The sequence below is a fragment of the Nicotiana sylvestris genome, chromosome 12, assembly GCF_000393655.2.
Source record: "Nicotiana sylvestris chromosome 12, ASM39365v2, whole genome shotgun sequence".
NCBI lineage: Eukaryota > Viridiplantae > Streptophyta > Magnoliopsida > Solanales > Solanaceae > Nicotiana > Nicotiana sylvestris.
In genome coordinates this window covers 162,597,930-162,618,466 of record NC_091068.1, presented here as the reverse complement: position 1 = coordinate 162,618,466, position 20,537 = coordinate 162,597,930, and the positions used below count along the sequence as shown (strand labels likewise).

General features: G+C 36.3%; 1 protein-coding gene across 4 annotated transcripts; it reads left to right on the top strand.

Moving 5' to 3' along the window:
• Positions 1 to 1,090: 1,090 nt before the first annotated feature.
• On the top strand, positions 1,091 to 6,173 carry LOC104240274 (uncharacterized). 4 transcript variants are annotated; one of them, XM_009795093.2, is made up of 7 exons: positions 1,091 to 1,231; positions 1,502 to 1,528; positions 2,491 to 2,613; positions 2,890 to 3,217; positions 3,922 to 4,002; positions 4,533 to 4,907; positions 5,472 to 6,173. In XM_009795093.2, exons 1-7 carry the CDS (start codon positions 1,185 to 1,187, stop codon positions 5,985 to 5,987), a joined length of 1,497 nt encoding a protein of 498 aa, XP_009793395.1. In that variant the 5' UTR covers positions 1,091 to 1,184; the 3' UTR covers positions 5,988 to 6,173. The 4 variants fall into 4 exon arrangements, with proteins under 4 accessions (XP_009793395.1, XP_009793396.1, XP_009793397.1 ...); XM_009795094.2 differs by lacking the exon at positions 3,922 to 4,002; XM_009795095.2 differs by lacking the exon at positions 1,502 to 1,528 and having other exon boundaries at positions 1,094 to 1,231.
• The last annotated feature ends 14,364 nt before the right edge of the window (positions 6,174 to 20,537 follow it).

Here is a 20,537-nt window from a genome sequence, read left to right as displayed (position 1 = left end):
CTGTTCATCGACTAAAATCAGACCAAATCTTAGGGGGAACTATTGCAATAAAAAAAATGGATAGGTCAATATTGAATTTTAGAATAAAAATAAAATTAAAACTCCCGGGCTAAGGAAGCAAAATGCCTTTAATGTTTTTGGCAAGTGTAGTTAATGGGAAAATAGCAAGACCGACGGATCAGTTTTAGTATTAGTTTACCAAAACTATCCCTCGTTCGCCTTTTTCCAGTATTTACATCAGTGTGGTATTTCTGTTATTATCAGAAAAGAAAAGCTTATTTTTGAAAGCATAGGCTCACGTGAACCTATATCCTACAAACTAAACACGCCCCTGCCCTCACCATGTGGACGACAACTCCCCAAAATTGTTTTGATTTAATCTATGTGGATTTAAATTTAATAAATACTTATTCACGTCGGGTGTTTATTAACTCACTATGATTAATTAATTTAATTAGATGAGAATACATGTAATTTACCATGGTTAAATGATTGAAGTTCATATGCAAGACACATGTCATATATCTATTGGTTTTATGTAAATATCCGGTGCGGGTAAAATTAACTAGGTTCAAAATAATGTTAGACTTTACATGTACAGAATTTTCATAAATTAGGAGGTTAATTATAATTTGGTAGGATAGCTAGAGGTTTTAAATTAGTGACAAGAACACAACACGTGATACGTAAATAAATATGTCCCGGAATTAAAATCCCGTGGCAAATGAAATTTGATATTTAAGTTGAACAGGAATAAAAGTGAACTGAAATCAGACCAAATCTTAGGCGGGGGGCTTTTGCAATAAAAAAAAAATGGGTAGGTCAATATTGAATTTTAGAATAAAAATAAAATTAAAACTTCAGGGCTAAGGAAGCAAAATGTCTTTAATGTTTTGGTAAGTGTAGTTAATGGGCAGATAGAAAGACCGACGGATCAGTTTTAGCATTAGCTTTCCAAAATTACCACTCATCCACCTTTTTCCAGTATTTGCATCAGTATGGTATTTCTGTAATTACTGCAAAAGAAAGACCTATTTTTGGAACTTACCATCAGCATTTCCTCTTCAAAAGTCTGATCAAGTACAGTCTCTGTTCCTTTTTCCCACTGAAACAAGAACTTGATAGAACTCAAGCTGAGGACATTGCTACAATTAGAAAGCGAAGGAAAAAGAAGATTTTCCTAAATGGATTTTCTAAGTTTTACGCTTCAGTTGATCGATTTCCTGGCTTGGTAAATTCAATTTCTTTCTCCATTCTTGTTTTTGTTTGGTAAAAAATGGAGCTTGGGCATGAAAATTAATCTTGAGAAGTATAGTAGTAGTAGTAAAAAAGAAGAAATTGAACGCAATTGTAGCTTTGTAGCTAGCAGATTAGTGTTGATTTCTTTTTACCATTATACATATATACTTGCATGATTCTACTTATTCAAGTACGTATTTTGCATGTATGTGATTGTGTATTTATATTTTCTTTTGCTTTTTTTGCTGTACCAAATTTGCAGGCCGGTAGTTGCTCTGGGCTATCCTATGTAAGTTTGGGGAACTCCCCATTACTCCATACTAATCACTTCCTTCATCCTTTACAAGTCTATTTTACAAATCCATAGCAGAGGCGGATCCGGGATTTAAATCCTCTTTTAAATTTTTTAGCATTGAATCCATTATATTTTTAAAGTTATGGGTTCATATCTACTATTTTTGCAATTTTAATGAATTTTTACGTATAAATTTTTAACCTGTCCGAGTATACCCTACATCCGCCCCTGGTCCATAGACATATATAGTATGTGATCTTACAATTCCATATCCTGATGGAAGTCCTTTTCTTTACAAAAATAACACAACTTCTTCTATTTTCCCAGTGAATCTCTTTTGTTACTGTAAGCATTTTCCTTATACAACATTTTCTCATAGAAAATAAGTTTTATATGAAACATTTCTCCATTCCAAATGCAGTGGCTAGCCAAGAGGTTGAACAATGCATGGGTCTTAAAAATGGAAAAATGTGACATCTAAGATTTTATCCTGTGTTGAGGCCGGGATTCAATAATTTATATACATACATGTAAATATCAAAAGTTTTGTTTTTATCCTTTTAGCATAGTGTAATATTGAGTCGAAGGGGGATTTAACTTAGCCTCCTTCACTAAAGGTAGCTAAGGCCGGCCCCAATTGCACCCTAAGCAGAACAAAGTTTCAAGTGTTGAATGCTTTATAATTCCAGCCACTACAAGAAATATGAGCTACGACGACATTTTATAAATGTCGTATTAAGTCACATAAAGTCACTTACCGACATTTATTTTACACTTAGTTCAAATGTCGTAAATTTCAATGTCGGGAATTTTCCGACATTTATACTAATGTCGGTAAAAGATTTACGACATTTGTTTATGACTTTTATGAAAATGTCACATTATAGCTTTGGTTACTTGTGTAGTATTTTTCCTTGTTACTGGTAACATTTAGCAATTCGTTTGTGGAACTGCAGATGTGCTTCAATCCGAGCAATTGAGACTTGCTCCAAGTATCACATGAGGAAGCTAGTCACATATTGGACCATCTTTTCTTTTATTTCTCTGTTCGAGCACGTATTTGAGAAACTTATTGAATGGTAATCTGCTGTACTCTTAGCTGGCTATATTAAAAGGGGCAGAACTTAAATTTGTAAACTTTATTTTACATGTATTCCTTTCATTATCCTTTTTAAATCATATGGAAATGGGAACTCTTTGAATTTTTGACACTTAATTTAGGTTAACGTCTTGCAAGATCATTTGGCAAATTTTCTGTCTTGAAAAGAAATAAGGGGAAACTCAAAATCGTTTTTGGTTAACTTATGAAACTACTCCTGTTACATATACTGATATCTTTTCATTTACTTTGGCAGGATTCCTTTGTGGCCTTATATAAAATTAATTGCCATATGTTGGTTGGTAATACCTGAGTTTAACGGCGCATGTTATTTTTATCAAAATCTTGTTCATCCATGTTTGCCATTGAAACCGCACGATGTTATTGCGCAGTTTTATGGTTGTTGTTATGTTTGCCAACGCTTTGCATATCTGTGCTCGTTTGTCAACCTTCAAACTTTCACTGACTGGTTTAACAAGCCAATGGAGGATCCGTCTCTCCAGAATGAAACATTTTGGGATGTGGCAGAGATGTATCTTGAGGAAAATGGATCTGATCCGCTGGTGAAACTTATTGCAAGCAAGGTATGTCAGATGTTACTTTAGCAAGGAGTAGCCAGTTCCTTACCAAATTGGCCGCACAGTTGTTTTGATGTACTTTAGCATAAATTCAGACTACTAATCCATTTCAGTTGCCAAAAGTTAGATTCCCACCATTACAGAAGCAAATGTATGACTACATATTCGACTGGATTTTGTAGCAACTCGGGCTTGCCTATGGTCTATTGATTATTTTTCAACAAGCATAAACTGTGGACTTATCATGACCTCGTATTTTCAGTCCAAGGATTATACTTCGAATAATCATGCAGTTTCCTGTACTGTATGAAACAGTTTTTAACTTCTTGTGCTGCTGCTTTATTGGTGTTTCAACTCCATAATGATTTGGGAAGTTACCTTAGCAGTGTGTGTGTGTGTATACACACACATGCACTAATTTTTTAGATTTGTTTAGTTCCAGACTAATTCGTGAATGCTTCGTCTGCATAGATGTAGTGTACCTTCCATTCCTTTAAACTATTATAAGTACATGAGCGATAGATTATTGTAATAACATTATGCAGCTATCAATTTTCTCAAATAAAGCATCAAAGAGTCTGAATTTTCCTTTTGTTAACAAAAGAACTAGTTACTTTCCTATTCTTCTCTAGTGAAAATGTTTTTTCTGTTCACATGCTTTCGTTCCTTAAAATCCCATAAATAACAGTCATAGTGCCGCCCCTACTCAGACAGCGTGTGAAGGGAGTGGTCCTGTTTGGGAAGATATCAAAGTGATGATCGCAAAACATGAAGTAGCTGTGCCCAAACAGGTTATATTTTTTAACCCCTTGAATTTCCTTAGTTACTTTTTTTTTTTTTGGGGGGGGGGGGGGGGAATATTAAGTGTTCACGGGTATTGCTGACAAGAGAGAGCTTGATCTGAAGCTTACTATCTCTGAAGGCAAACTATTAGGCTCATTAATCAACCTAAATGTGCAATATGGCAATTGATAATGCACACTGAGATCTAGTGCATTAAGATAAAGAAGAAACTTCTTATATGCTGAAACAGTCGCCCCTGAAAGTTTTAACTGGTGCACTTTGTTAAATTAATCATTTTTGAAGATTGCATTAGATTCCAGTAAATATTTGAAGACATCAAAAAATGGGAGAGTTTCCCAACTTGTTTGAGACAGAGGCGAAGTAGTAGTAGTTGTTGATACCAGGGGAGAGATGTAATGCTCATAATTTTTTATTTTTTTACATCAATACCACCTTTATTCTAGCCTAATATTTGTTATTCTATAATCAAGCAAAAGCAATATGTATGCCGGTGATTAAGACGCCTGTGGAACTGCAGGTTGAAAGTGTGAAGGAAAATCAAATTCAGATTGAGAAGAAAACGGTAGGAATGCGGGTCGAGGAAATGATAGTTCCAGCAGATGTTGAAGAGATTAAACTTCCAGAGATTACTTCTGTAAAGCAAGTTCAGACAGAGTGGACTTGTGCAGTATGCCAAGTGACAACCACCTCAGAGCATAACTTGAAATCCCATCTTAACGGAGGGAAACATAAGGCAAAGTGTGAAGAGCTGAAAACTTGCAAGCAAGTGGCCAAAAGTGAAGGAATCTCACCTGTTACAACAAAGTCAAGTCAGCTTAATCAGGCGCAAGTAAAACATGCTGCTGCAGCACAATCAGAGCACAGTACTAATGAAGCAGCTGAGCCCAAACAGGTTATTAATTTTTTAACCCTAGAACTTCCTTGGTCTTTCTAGGGATACTAAGTATTGCTCCGGATGCAATTGTCGAGCAAACAATAGATGAAGATACTCCATCATTCGAAAAAGAATGATACTATTTCTTTGTTAGTCGTTCCAAAAAGAATGGGGCAGCCCGGGGCACGAAGCATCCCGTGTTTATGCAAGGTCCGGGTTTGGGCGTGTGATGTAGGCAACCTACCGTGATACAAGTAGCTGATTCCACAGTTCCAAAAAGAATGATACCTTCTAAATTTGAAAATAATTTCTATTTATGTTTCCCATTTTACCATCAAATTAACATTTGCCACACAAATGTTATGGCATTGTTTAAGACCATAATTTCAAAAGTTTTATAAATGTTATGACATATTTAATACCATAAGCTTTAAAAGTTGTACTTTCCTTCTTAAACCTCGTGCCTAATCAAACCTTAGTTTCTCCTATTACCACCTTTATTCTAGCCTAGCATTTATTTTTCTATGATAAAGCTAAAGTAATCCGTAGCCAGTGATTAAAATATTCCCTGTGGAACTGCAGGTTAAAAGTGTGAAGGAAAAACTAGTTCAGATCAAGGAAACAGCGTTTCCAGCAGATAATACCAAAGAGATTAAACTCCGGGAGACTAATTCTTTAAAGAACGTTCAGAAAGAGTGGACTTGTGCAGTATGTCAAGTGACAACCACCTCTGAGCATGACTTGAAGTGCCATCTTCTAGGAAGGAAACATAGGGAAAAGTGTGAAGAGCTGAAAGCTTGCAAGAAAAAGGCCAAAACTGAAAGAAATCCACCAGACCAGCTTAAGAAGGAGCAAGTAAAGCATGCACACTCCGCACAAATAACGCGCAGTGCTAATGAAAAGCCAAAAGAAAAGGTCCAACTAGGAGCTACTCGACAACATGAAAAGCAGAAGCAAGTGAAGAATGCTGTTGGTGTTACTAATAATTCTAAGCTGTGGTGTCGTTTTTGTAACGTTAGGTGCCCTGGCGAGATTGATATGGCTGCGCATCTTAAAGGAAGGAAGCACTTGGCTAAACTTCAAGAAACAATGGTTTAGTTTAGGGTATGTACTGTTGAAGCATGCAACTTTGTTCTATTATTAATACTAAAGGTTAGTTGCTTAATCACTGGGAAGAAAAAAGAGGAAAATTTTATGTCAAAAGGTGTGATATCATTCTGTTTATAATCAGTTGGTGTGAGCAATTAGAGCTTCTAACATATGTAGCCTTTTGTGATTTGAATATCCCCCGTTTTCCCTTGATGCATTTTCATTTAGAGATACTTGAATTGTATGTTTCCTATTTTGCCCTCATATATAATTAAAAAGGGACCATTTTCATGATTTTGCAATGATATAAAGAGGTTAAGGTGCAAGTCATTAAAAAAAGGTGCAAATCATAAAAGACCAAATACATTAGGAGTGCAAAACGCAAAGAACTCTCCTAAAGTGAGCAATACGTTCGAGATCCAAATCATTTGATCTTCAGTCTGGAAATAGAAATTGCTTTTGGTAATTCATCATACATTCGAGATCTCTATCAAAATCAGTACATGCATGCTTATAATAACTTGATTAAGAAAGATTACGATCTGACTTGAATCTGGAAGCTTTTACATAATATATGGTGTCATATACGTATTTTAGTTTAAGATGAAATGAGGAATTAATAACGTTGAATATAAGATGAAACGCAGGGGCGGAGCTAGAGTGCCGGGAGCGGGTTCGGTTGAACCCAGTAAATTTGGTTTGAACCCTGTATTTGTCTTAACAAAATCTATTGAATATATATAAATTATTAATTTAGAACCCAATAACTTAAAATGATTAGAATTTCGAACTCATAAGTTTGAAATCCTAGCTCCGCCTCTGATGAAACGAATGAATATGAAAATTGTAATAGTATAACGTTGTAGAGGTCCTAGTAATCCCTCGTTCTTGATAGCCAGCGGTCGAAACTATTTACTTTTGGTAGCCGCAAATATATATACACTAGTTTTAGAGTATGTGATTGCGTCAATAATAAAAAATTATATTCTTCGCCATATAAATAACTATATATAAAATTAAAGCAATAATTGAGGTAGAATTTAATCAAAAAACGACATAGTAAAATTATGAAATAAATATTAAATATAGTGCCAGAACAAATTGATCCACATTTAAAATAAAATTGGAATTTTAAAAAAAATAGTTGGAGCTTCCTAAATTTCATTTCGCCTATAGACACTGCATTGAGTTTTATAATTCAAATACTCTCATACTATAAGAATTGTCTGATAATTGACAAAAATATATCCTTCTGTTACCCTTGAAAAGTAAAAGAATAAACATTTCTAACTCAAATTTAATCAACTGCATTCCTTAATCAACAAAAAAAAAAGAGTTAATTTAATCCATACTCATCATACATATTGGCAGTACAATGCAATAAAAAATTTCAACTCAAATTTATTCGAAAAGAACTTGTGAATGAAAACTCATAATATAGATAATTTAGAGGAAGAGAAATAATAGAAAAATAGATACATAAAAGAAGAAAGGTCAAGACCGAAAACACAAAAATACCCGGATAATTCAAAATTAACACTACTTAAATACAACCACATACAATAAATAGTGATGATAGAGATTTGGCATTATTTTCTATGAATATGAATCTTTTCTGAAATTAGAACTCTATTAGGAGTTTGTTTTAGTGCCTTCCTTACGTGGGAGATTGGAATATCTAATTGCATTTGAAAAGAAATAGGAGTAACAGAAAGTCACGGTGGAAAACTCATAGCAGATCTCAAAAATCTAAATATTAGTTAATTAAAAAAATAAAAGTATTAATTGTGATTCTTTATTCCGTTTTTAACCTGCGCACTTAATGGAGGGGGGAGGAGAGGGAGGACTCTTAAAGTAACATTGTTGAAAGATGAACCGATCTGAATGAGTTTGAAATAATGTTGTACCTTGGGCCGGGCCCGGGCCTAAATGGGCCAAACGGGCCGGGCTTAACGGGCCTGGGCCTAGCGGTCCCAATCTTTGGCGGTCCCGGGCTTCGTGGGCTCAACGGGTGGAACCGGCCCGTGACGGGCCTAAGCCCATATGGTCCTGGGCTAAACAGGGCGGGCTCGCGGGCCTAACGGGCTTTTTGATTTCCGTTTTTTTAAGGCAATTTCTTGTAAACCATATTATGGCTATATAAATAATATATATGTAGAAATCTAATTGTTAAAGTGCTTGACGAAAAAGTAATCTTATAGAAATTTTGTAGTATATATTGTATGTTATGTATATATATTACCTTATATATTTTCTTGTAGTATATATTGTATGTTATGTATATACATTACCTTATATATTTTCTTGTAGTATATATTATGTATATTGTGTATATATATATATATTACCTTATATATTTTCTTGTAGTATATATTGTATGTTATGTATATATATTACCTTATATATTTTCTTGTAGTATATATTGTATGTTATGTATATACATTACCTTATATATTTTCTTGTAGTATATATTGTATGTTATGTATATATATTGTATGTTATGCTATTTTTTAAACTTCCAAACGGTCAAAATTGCAGCCCAACGGCTATAATTTTAATTTTTGACCGTTACTATTTTTTAATTTTTTTTTTAAAAAAGTAGCCCACAAGGCCCGTTAGGCCCGGTAAGACCGGCCCAGGCCCGCCAGCCGGTCCCGGGCTCGTGGGCTTTTTTACCATACCCGGCCCGCCACGGGCTTTAAGGGACCGTTAGGACCGGCCCACCAGGCCCGTTAGCCCCACTAGGACCGCGGGCCCGGTCCAGTCCGGTTCAGGACCGGCCCACAGTGCAGCATTAGTTTAAACCTACTCATTCTCTTCTTCCGCTTCCTTTTTTTGATTTTTTAATAAGAAAACAAACACTTAATATTTATTTACAATTTTATCCAACATAGAATATTTATACCAACGGTGAAAAAGTCGAACAACATTTCGATAGGGCTTTGTAGTTTTAATATAGTATATAGATATAGATAGATATATACATACACAAAAATTATATAAAAAATATACATTTTTCAGCTATTATTTTTATTTTAAGAGCAGCTATGCAATGTCATTTTCCCTTACTTATTGACTGTTTTGCTTTGTGTCTGAGGTATGTGTTTTCAATTACAAAAACAGCCTCTCTATCCTCACAATGTAGGGGTAAGGTCTGCGTACACACTACCCTCCCCACACCGCACGATGCGAGATAAGACTGTTACGGATATAGTAGATATGCCCTAGATCCAATCTCATATTTGATGATTTGAATATATTTTTGTGAACGATATTTGATATAAAAATATGTGGCATTTGATATTCTTTTATCATAGTTATTTTTAATTGTTTGATTAACTTGATAAGGACCTTGATTAAATTTTGAGACTTGTCATCGTAATAGAGATCATGATAATGAGAGCAAAGTCTCTTACAATTTAATCTAAATTTGTTCTTGATCGTATGATTATTAATTTAGACATTAGTAATCCGGTTAGATCAATATTTATGTGATCGTCTTTATGGGATAAAGATTAGTTGATCTCATTAACTAAATTACATAGATAGATGATGCATATAGAGATATGGTCATTGAACCAACTCATTGGATAATTCCTAATGGTTAGAATTACCATAAATTGTCAATGGGATATTCTCTTAAAGAATGTGATGTAAGAATTTCCTTTGACCTGAGATCGTCATAGTAATTGACAAGTTATTTATTGTGCTTTGATACTAGACACTTATGGCCCTAGGGCAATAGTTGAAAGGATATTGGGTACGATTAAATACTTGTAGAATTAGTGATTGGTCAAGATGGAATCTGTCAACTCTTGGTAATGAGTTTAAGCTCCATGTTGTCATGAATTATAATGACCAAACTAAGACCTTGGCCAGGGCAATTGAATGAAAGAAGAAATGAATTTCTTAGGTCATTCGGTGGTCGATTATACTTGACATGAACACATAGTTGGTTGCCTATTATGATTTGACAGTTGAACTATATCCTAGGGTGATCTAGAGCTATAAGGACAGAAGGAATTACTACATTATTCTTCTACTGGTTCTTGAGAGTAAATTGTATACTTCATTCTACCCGGTCATTAAGGAGTGTTGCTAGACGCCACCTTTGATTAGTATATCAATTATGATCAATTTACTACCGACTTAGTATTGAACATATGGGGTCGCACACTAACGAGTGTTCTGATCTTTGCTAAAGGATTAGTTACTTTATTATTTGATAATTAAATTAAAGAATTTAATTAGTCAAAAAAAAGTTATTAGTCCAAATGAAATATTATTATATGCTTTGCTAGCACAGAGTATTTGATGCACCGTAAGTCTTAATGATTTAAGTAATTCAAGGTTTTTAAGACTTGAAACGGAGAAATATTTTGAGTAATCATTTATGAACGTCACAAAATACTCAAAATAATCTCTTACATGTATGTTCTTTTAACTATACAAATCAGAAGGGATTCATTATAGCTTATCGCTAACTTTATTTCCTTTTGAAGGGAAACATCCTTTAGTCAAATTTCCTTCCAAACGGGATCCACAACTTGGTAGTTCCTCTACTTTCGATGAACCTTAAGGTCCATCCTTGACCAACTTGAAATCCTATCCAAATTAATATGACTTAGATAAAAGTGCACAGATAAGTTTTACTCAATTTCAAAGAACATATTCTCTTATGAGGTAGACTAATATTGTTCTGTTTAGGAGAGGCATTATATACGATAACAAGGTCATGCATTCATGTACCACAAGAAATAAAATATTTATCAAGCTCAATAACTCAAGAGTTATTCGAAAATAAACTAGATATCCATCTCTTATTTTGCCTAAAGAACCGGAATTAAATTCCTTATAGAAAATGGTACATACATGGCATCCATCAAATTAATGTCTTATCTATACCAAAGGAAATTTTTGACAAGTGATACGATAAACAACATGAAATCATTGTGGAGTTGATATATATAATATTAAATAGATCATAATAAGTCAATTAACATTGAATAATAAAATTTAGACTGCATTCAATATATATACATACATGTATCTCAAATAGCAAATTTCGATGGGAAAAGAGTTATTCATGCAAAGTACTTTATATAATGCAAGAATTCTACAATCCAAAAAGAAATAAAACCAACTCAGATGGAGAGCATACTGTTATTTTCAGACAATTGTATATAACCATTTAATACTAAAATTTCAAACACACTACACATATATGTATTTATGCATCTTGAATAGAAAACTTCGATGGAAAGGAAATACTCATGCAACATACATATGTAATGCCATATTATTCACTCAAATAAATTAAAACAGACCCAACTCAGATGGAGAGTATACTGTTAATTTAAGTCAAGTGAACATCATAATTAATAGCTCTAGCTCAATTGATCCAACATGTATACTCAGATGGAGAGTAAGTACATGATATCAATAACTAGTACTTTACTTAGTGAGCTTACAATAAATTTATCCGATATCGAGGAAGACCTAAAGTCGACACATAAATTTACACTCACTTGAAATTAATGGTGGAAGACCATAAAAATATATTTCTGTCATCACTTAATCATGGTTGTACTATAATTACAAAGTTGATTCAACGTGTAAACTCAGATGGAGAGTCAATACATGTTATCAAGTACTAGTAGTTATACTCAGTAAGTTCATAATAAATTCATCCGATATGGAGGAAGACCTAAATTCGACACATAAATTTATTATTTTACTATAAATAAATAGTGGAGACCATATGGGTTAATTCATATCACCACTTGATCACAACCACAAAATTTTCGCTAAGGATTAAGTTCCAAAATTCACAAAATGCTCAAAAAACCTATCTAAACAGTCATGAAGTACTAAATCAATGTTATCCACTGCATACAACAACTATTATTTACTAGGATTTTTCGATAGACTTACCAAATTACAGGTCAATCGGAGATCATAAAATATGGCATACATTCCAACCGTATATCAGTTCATGTAAAATAAAAATGCGTCATCATGTTTCATATTTAACAAAATAAGACCGACATAAAAGGAATGACTTTTCGTCTGCAATATCACATTTTAATCCGCCAAACCTCTAAAAAACTCATCTAAACGGTCTCGAATCATCAAAATACGATATGATTCACTGCATAGCAGGGAGTTCTTCTTAACTGATTGTTTCCGATGATCCTGCAGAATTTCAGGTCATTCAGAGATCATGAAATTCACGATCACCAAAAACTAGACCAAATTCGAATAAATTATTTTTGGCGTATTTAGTATTAAATCCATGTGATTTGCATTCTTGCTATTTATCATATCAAGTTAAATCATCATGTTTCAAATTTAACACAAATATAGCTAATAAATAAAGAATAATTTTTCATATTTATAACAAATTCAATTTAATAAACTGCTTGAAAAACCATCTAAACGACCACAAAATACCGGAAAACAGCATGATTTACTGCATTGAGTGAGTTTTTCTCACTAGATCGTTTTCGATGAATCTACCAAGTTTCAGGTCAATCGGAGTTCGTCAAATTCATGACCACCAGCTTGTAACCAAACTCGGAGAATAACCTTTTATGCAGTTTCATGAATTAAAATAAATATGATATTGATTTCCATTCTCCTTATAATTATTCCATGAGAACATGACATTGATTATGTCCTTTTGTCATGACCCAAATTTCCCACCCTCGAGAGTCGTGATGGCGCCTACTCGTAGAAGCTAGGCTAGCCACGAAATGCAAAATATCTAATCTCTTTCATTTTTAGCCATTTTTAACCAATTAAATTAACGGGTGATCAACAATTAAATAATGGCGAAAGATGAAATTTAAGCGCACGACTTAGATAAATATAATACCAAATCGATACGAATAAAATATAAAAAAAAATCCAACGTATATCTCTACCCAGAAACCGGTGCCACAACATTCATGGACTGTCTAGGAATGCTACAAACAAGTGCCTGAAAAAGGAAATATAGTCTGTCTCGGATACAAAGAAAACAGAATATCTAAATAGATATAAGAGACGTCGGGCCTGCGGACGCATGCAGGACTACCTCGGGATCTTCGTGGACTGAAGGCTGGCTCCTGAACTACTGCAGTCCCAATGCTGCTCTGGTATCTGCACAGAGTGTAGAGTGTAGCATCAGTACAACCGACCCCATGTGCTGGTAAGTGTCCAGCCTAACCCCGGCGAAGTAGTGACGAGGCTAGGACCAGACTACCAAATAAACCTGTGTAGTTCAAATATATAGATACAGCGGAAAAGAAATACAAAAATAAACAAATAAGGATAGGAGGGGAGAAACATGCTTCGGGGAATAATAGGTAAAAACAGATTATCCAGAGAATTATAGGAAACCAAAAGTCCAACTACTATCAAGGATAAGGAATACAAAGGCAGATTTCACCTTCAGTTCACATCTTGTTGCAGGCGTGCAACTCGATCCCATTTCTCATATCTTGTGGCAGGCGTGTCACCCGCTCCCATTTCATTTATCTCGTGGTAGGCGTGCCACCCGCTCCCATTTCATGTATCTCGTGGTAGACATACCACCCGCTCTCATTTTATGTATCTTGGTAGGCGTACCACCCGCTCCCATTTTATTAACTTTTGCGGTATGTGTACCATCCGCTCCCATTTCATTATATCTTGTGGTAGGCGTACCACCCGCTCCCATTTTACTATATCTTGTGGTAGGCGTACCACCCGCTCCCATTCACAAGCCAAAATCAATCACAAGGAAATCCCGGCAAGAGAACAAGAGTAATATAACAACTTCCCAACAAGGGAATAATGATATTTCAACAATATCCCGGCAAGGGAACAAAACTATCAAAACAAATATCCCGGCAAGGGATCATTAATATCAAACAAACATCCCGACAAGGGAACAATGGTGATAATAAAAGATGAAGTGCAATAAACAACAAAGGAGTCATAACAATTATAATACCAAACTCACGGGCATGCTTGACACCAACGTATAGATACTCGTCATCATGCCTATACGTCGTACTCCACAATTAACATGTAGCAAATCAGACACAACTCCTAATCCCTCAAGCTAAGGTTAGACCAAACACTTAGCTCGATACCACGAACACAATTCACGATTCAACTATAGTTTTACCCCTTGATTCACCAATTCGTTTGTGTCGCTATGCAAATCTCGGTCGTGATGGCGCCCAATACACTACTAGAAAAGCCCGACCATTATTCAACACTTAACCCAATTTATCAAAAATAGCAGAAAGAAATATCAATTAAGCAAGATTTAAAGTACTGAAGATTTTAACAAAATACACAATATAATCTCACTAGGACCCGGTGTCACGAATCTGAGCCTCTAGAATACAGAATATCATCCTAATACACGGTATATCCAAAGTCCGATAATGCGAAAATAAAGAGATAGGATAGGAGGGAGAAGATCAATGGCTGCGAACGCCGTGCAGCTACCTCGATACTCCCAGAGGCTGGATCTGCTGATCAACTGGATCTACTGAGCCTGAGACTGCCCTGGATCTGCACACAAGGTGCAGGGAGTAAAGTGAGTACTCCGACCCAGTGAGTAATAAAAGTAACTACAGTCCGAAGATAAGAAAATCCAGTAAATACACAAAGTAAGCTACAATCCGAATATACAGCAACATATGGAACTGAGCAGCTAAACACCAGTATAAATACAAATACATGAATGCAATGCAATGCATATGATGGTACATTCCAGTACCCACTGCGGCGTGCAGCCCGAGCCATCCATATTTATTTATCGTCGACGGCGCTCACTGGGGGTGTGTACAGACTCCGGAGGGGCTCCTACAGCCCAAGCGCAATATCTTGGTCAATCATTTTTACCTGACTGGTCAGCCATTGTTACCTAACCAATTTATATCATACAGTGCCATTGTTACCACTGTTCAAGTACATCATCCAGTATCATTGTTACCACTATTTCAAGTATATCACACAGTGTCATTGTTACCATTGTTTCAAGTATATCATACAGTGTCATTGTTACTACTGTTTCAAGTATATCACACAGTGTCATTGTTACCACTGTTTCAAGTATATCACATAGTGTCATTGTTACCACTGTTTCAAGTCACTTTATAATCAGTCCAGAAAATAATATAATAAGCCCCTTGGGCATTTACAAAACAGAAGTTCCCAGCCCGGAATACATTTAAAAATATCATTTAAGTTTTCAACACTTAGAATTATGGCTGAGTTTGCAAAACAACATTTAAAACCTTGGACTGAAATTAAATGATATGCAAATCATGCTAAGCAGTAATATCAATCCTCGAAGGATTTTACAAATCGGCACAAGGCCCCAAACATGGCATCAAGCCCAGTAATATCAATGAAGTATGTGTATCAATCACCAGTATAGTATAAACATCACACGGGATGGACCAAGTCACAATCCCCAATAGTATCCGGCCCCGCACTCACCATGGAGTGCGTGTAATGCCTCAATATAGCGTTACGATGTGAAAGTCCGGGGTTTCAAACCCTCAGAACAGCATTTACATCTATTACTCACCTCAAGATGGCCAAAAGTCTACTCTGCGATGCCCTTTCCTTTCGAATCGACCTCCTCACGCGTCGAATCTTGCCAAAACCACAAGGAATATATTACAATAGGCTAAGGGAATATAACTCAATCGAAAAGACTCGAAAAATATCGAAAATCACGAAATTTGCAAAATCCGAGCCCCGGGCTCACTTCTCGAAAAATTACAAAAGTAACATCACCGGATTTCTCGTCTCGCCACGAGTCCGTACATATAAAATTTACCAAAATCAGAGTTCATTTGACCCCTCAAATCACCAAATCTTATTTTCAAATCCCTAGGCCTAAATCCTCAATTTTCCTACAATTTTCATGCTCAAATCCGTACATAATTGATGTACTTAACTCAAAATAGGTGGGGATAACTTACCTTCACATTGATGATGAAAATCCCCTCTTGAAGCTCCCCAAAAATCATCCATACTTTGAAGAAATGAATAAAAGTGAGCGAAATCCGTGTATAAAAGAATTTGTCTGTGCTTTGTCGAGTTGTACCTTGCACTTGTGCTATACAAGTTGTACATCCTATTAAAATTGTTCCTTGTCGGACACCTTCTGTATAAACACCCATAACGTCTTGTATAAATATACAAATAACAAACAGTTTGAATATTTAGAAACTAGTCTCAAAGATCTTTAATTTGATAGGTTGTACACCATATAACTCTTTATATATCCCGAGATATGAGCTTCTAAAGTGCATCGTAAATTCTGCCGAAATTGCTCCAGTATCCCTTTTCGATCCATCGTAACTTTCTGATATTATATCCAAATCACGAATGGTTTAACTTTCCGAACACTAGAATATATGGGCTACAACTTTCGTGTTTTGCACTTTTTCTGATTTCTTATAGATTACAAGATATGAGCTTCCAAACTGGACTACTCGTACCTAAAATTTTCTGGGCACAACAGTTGCAATTTTTTGCAATTTTTCCTAAGTCCGAAATCACTCTGTGACACCTCCGAAACACTCCCGAGCCCTCGGGGCTCCAAACCAAATATGAACACTGACTCTAAAACATCACACGAACTTGCTCGAGCGATCAAATCGCCAAAATAACATCAAAATCAATGATTTGAGCCTTAAATCCAAGAATTCTTTCAAATTTCATAAACTTTCAAATTTTCCAATTTAAGGCCGAAACCCGTCAAACAACGTCCGTTTGTAACCAAACTTTACAGGAAGCGCTTAACCAACATATATGACCTGTATCGGGCGTCGGAACCAAAATACGAGCCCGATACCATTACTTTCTTATCAAATTTCATTTTTATTTTCCTTAAACATTTTCAGAAAATAATTTCACGAAAAAAATCATTTCTCGGGCCTGGGACCTCGGAATTCGATTCTGGAAATACGTTCAACTCCCATATTTTTCTATGGACCTTTCGAGACCGAAAAATCACGGGTCCGGGTCCGTTTACCAAAAATGTTGACCAAAGTCAACTTTAACAATATTAAATATCAAAATTTTTCAAATTTTTCCCATAATTCATATATTTCAACACAAAGATATTCCGGACACACTACTAAGTCCCAAATAACCTAACGAAGCTATCCAAACCATAAAATTCGCATTTCGAATCCAATATCAAAATTTTCTCTTCCGGCCAAATTTTCTCAAAAACCTTCAATTTTCCATCTTTAGCCGAACGGCTCCAAAATGACCTACGGACCTCCGAATTCACTTCCGATCGCGCTCCCAAATCCAGAATCACCATGCGGAGCTACTCCAAGTCTCGGAATCCCAAACAGACATCAATAACACTGAAATGCATTCCAAACTGATGCAATTTCTTCTAAAATGCTATCTTCCACAATAGGCGCCAAAACGCTCCCGGGTTATCCAAAACCCGATCCGGGCATACGCCCAAGTCCAAAATCATCATACGAACCTGCTGGAACCTTTGGATCCCAATTCCGAGGTCGTTTACTCAAAATTCCAATCCTAGTTCATTTCTTCAATTTTAAGCTTTCAAAATGAGAATTTCCATTTAGATTTGACTCCAAACTTCCTGAATTTTAATTCTGACCATACACACAAGTCAATATACCTAAGATGAAGCCGCTCATGGCCTCAAACTGCTGAATGACGCACCAGAGCTCAAAATGACCGGTCGGGTCGTTACAATCTCCCCCACTTAAACATACGTTCGTCCTCGAACGTGCTGAGAACTACACTGAAGTAGTCTGAAATCACTTGTTTAACACATCATGCACCTTCCCATGCTACCACTACTCCGTTGAGCACATTAGCTCGATAATTCTGTAGATATACTTATTTATTCAAGCAAATAAGCCATTAGGCCCAATTCCAACATCCTGAATTTCCCTGCCAAGCCTGTTTCCATCATACGACCACCATATCAATCTCCACACGCTGTACCCAAACATGACTGCATAACTTTACTGAATTCACACTTTGCATCACTTTACTCATAGAACCACAATAACATTCTTTAAACGTAATAGTCGAAATTCCACGAATCTAATGCTCCCATTGCATCTCATGATCTACACAGGTCCTTTTTTTTTCAACACCGATACGACTGAAGAGATGTGCCGAAATTCACAACCAACTGCTGAATCAATAATTCGTTGGATCTACACTCCTGAAAAGTTCCATTACCTTGTCCCAAACCAAAGAATGATCTTTGCTCTATAATATACTTCATATAATTAGTTTGCACTGACCCCAAATCTAGTAACCTCGTCTCACCCAGTACGAACTGCTCAAGCAATAAGCCACCTCAGACATAATAAAAAATCCCACAAGACGCCACAATGTGCCAGTATGCTATCAATTCGAACGCGATACAAAAGGAAAGCGAACTCTAGAAGGAACTACTCAACTCGCACACTAACATAGACTTTCTCAGAAAACAGGGAAACAGAACACACAAAAGCAAATATGGGCACTGAACTGAACATCACACTGTTGCGGCGTGCAACCCGATCCAAACAACATACCCATGGCGGTGTGCCACCCGATCCACATATAGAACTCACATAAGGAGATATACGTCGAGCTGAATAGCTCATCACATCAAAATACCGAATATCGGTCATAAACACACTAAGGTGCATAATATCATTCCCAAGGAAACATATAGCGCTATAGGCTACAAACTCAAGCACAACTGAGGTGCGATACATGATCTAAGTCTCATCCTGCTCATATAACATCACCGCTGAGCGGAACCTCAACACATAAGGAATTTACCAAGCCGTCTCACAACTCATACGGTGCAATATATCTTTACATGAATTAACTGACCACGAAATAAGACTGCGACTATCCTTCCATAAAGAGCGCATTGCTGAAATAAACACAACTGGCCTGACGTAAGGCTCACTTCCACATTTAAATCTATCCACCGACCTCAAGTCGATCCTGATCGTGCCAAGCTAGGCCAATAATCTTTCACAGGTCCATAACCCAATAAACAGAGTGCCCTCCAGGCATAAATTCTCAAATGGATGATATTACCAAAATCCTCATACTTGGTTTAAATTTCTAATTAATCAAGTGACTACATGTCACACTTATACAATATTCATGTGGGACAAGCTCCCACCATCTTCCGAAATAATTAACGGGTCTGCACATCCAAACCACCGGCTGCACTAACGCTGAAAAGCGATCAAGAATCCCTAACCAGGATGCAAAGCCTTTCTCACAGAACACCGACCTCAGGTGATACTGACGTCAATACCCATCTTACTCAAAACACTGAAACTCATATACTGCTCATCCGAGATCGTGACATCACAGTCATTGACCAAACTGCAACCTTGGTCCTTACTTCAAATTCCATACCACTCACTGCACCTCACGTGCCAATATACGATAGACGCGATTTCCATCACAACTCTGGAACCGCCGATAGGCTAATACTTCATCACATAAGACTTTCCATTTAACTCACTTCAGGAGAACTATAGCAGCATACAGGCGAATCCTCATAATCGTCGAATATGCCAATCTCTAAGTAGTTGTCCAAGCCACCATAACACTTTCTGGGATCCGCCTACTCATAATAGGCCCTAACAAAAGAATGCTTCAGAATAACATCAATCACTGCGGCCGACAAGCCTCACATGCATAACTCGATCACGCTGAACGAACCGATCACTGACACCAGTATACCAACTCAACTATGGCTAATCAATCTACTTCCTTCCAATTTATCCTTGATTGCCTTAGAAATAATAATATCTCCCTTTAACACCTAACTTATTTCAACCAAACTCACCCCGAGTGACCTTAAATCACGAGACCATGCTGTCTCAAATACCATGACCATTTCATGTCTCTCAAATGCTACACCGCAAGTCAAAACATCATAGAACATTCTGTGCCTTTCTTCATAAGCTGCTTCAAAAGCTTGACTCTTAACCGTACTTATAGACTCAAAATCATTAGGCACCACACTTTACCTCTTGAATTAACTAGGACCGCTATTGAGAGCCACCCAGCTCTGACTTGGCCCCGAATGCAACCAACTCTACTGAATTTTATAACATATGAATACCCTCTCGATAAAACACCTAGAGGGATCACTTCCCTTGAAGCCTGCACCTATACAAGGCATAAATCATGAATCTTCCCTCAAGTCTGAACATGAGCCAATAAGGCTAACCATAACATGCATCCAACAATTCATTTACTCAAATTACCACTCATGGTCCTTTTCCGTAGCTGCAATAACCCACCAATACGCCAATAACCAGAATTCACGCAGGTAATAAACCGTGCAATCAGGTAATCAACAACAAGCTCCCCAACTTGGCTCGAAGCCATAGATCACAACACATATACTCTATTGCTGTCGTAATATCATGGTGAGATTAAAATCACTCCATCATAAGCTCGTGGAAACACGAATCATCTGGAATTTTAACTCTTCTGCAATTCTTGCATTTACTCACACAACAGTTAAGCCCACTC

Excerpts from the sequence above, each read along its gene's own strand:
- LOC104240274 (XM_009795093.2), top strand. The coding sequence starts at position 1,185 with ATGGATTTTCTAAGTTTTACGCTTCAGTTGATCGATTTCCTGGCTTG. Across the intron at positions 1,529-2,490 it reads GTTGCTCTGGGCTATCCTAT|ATGTGCTTCAATCCGAGCAA; the intron begins GTAAGTTTGGGG and ends GTGGAACTGCAG. Across the intron at positions 3,218-3,921 it reads TGAAACTTATTGCAAGCAAG|ACAGCGTGTGAAGGGAGTGG; the intron begins GTATGTCAGATG and ends GCCCCTACTCAG.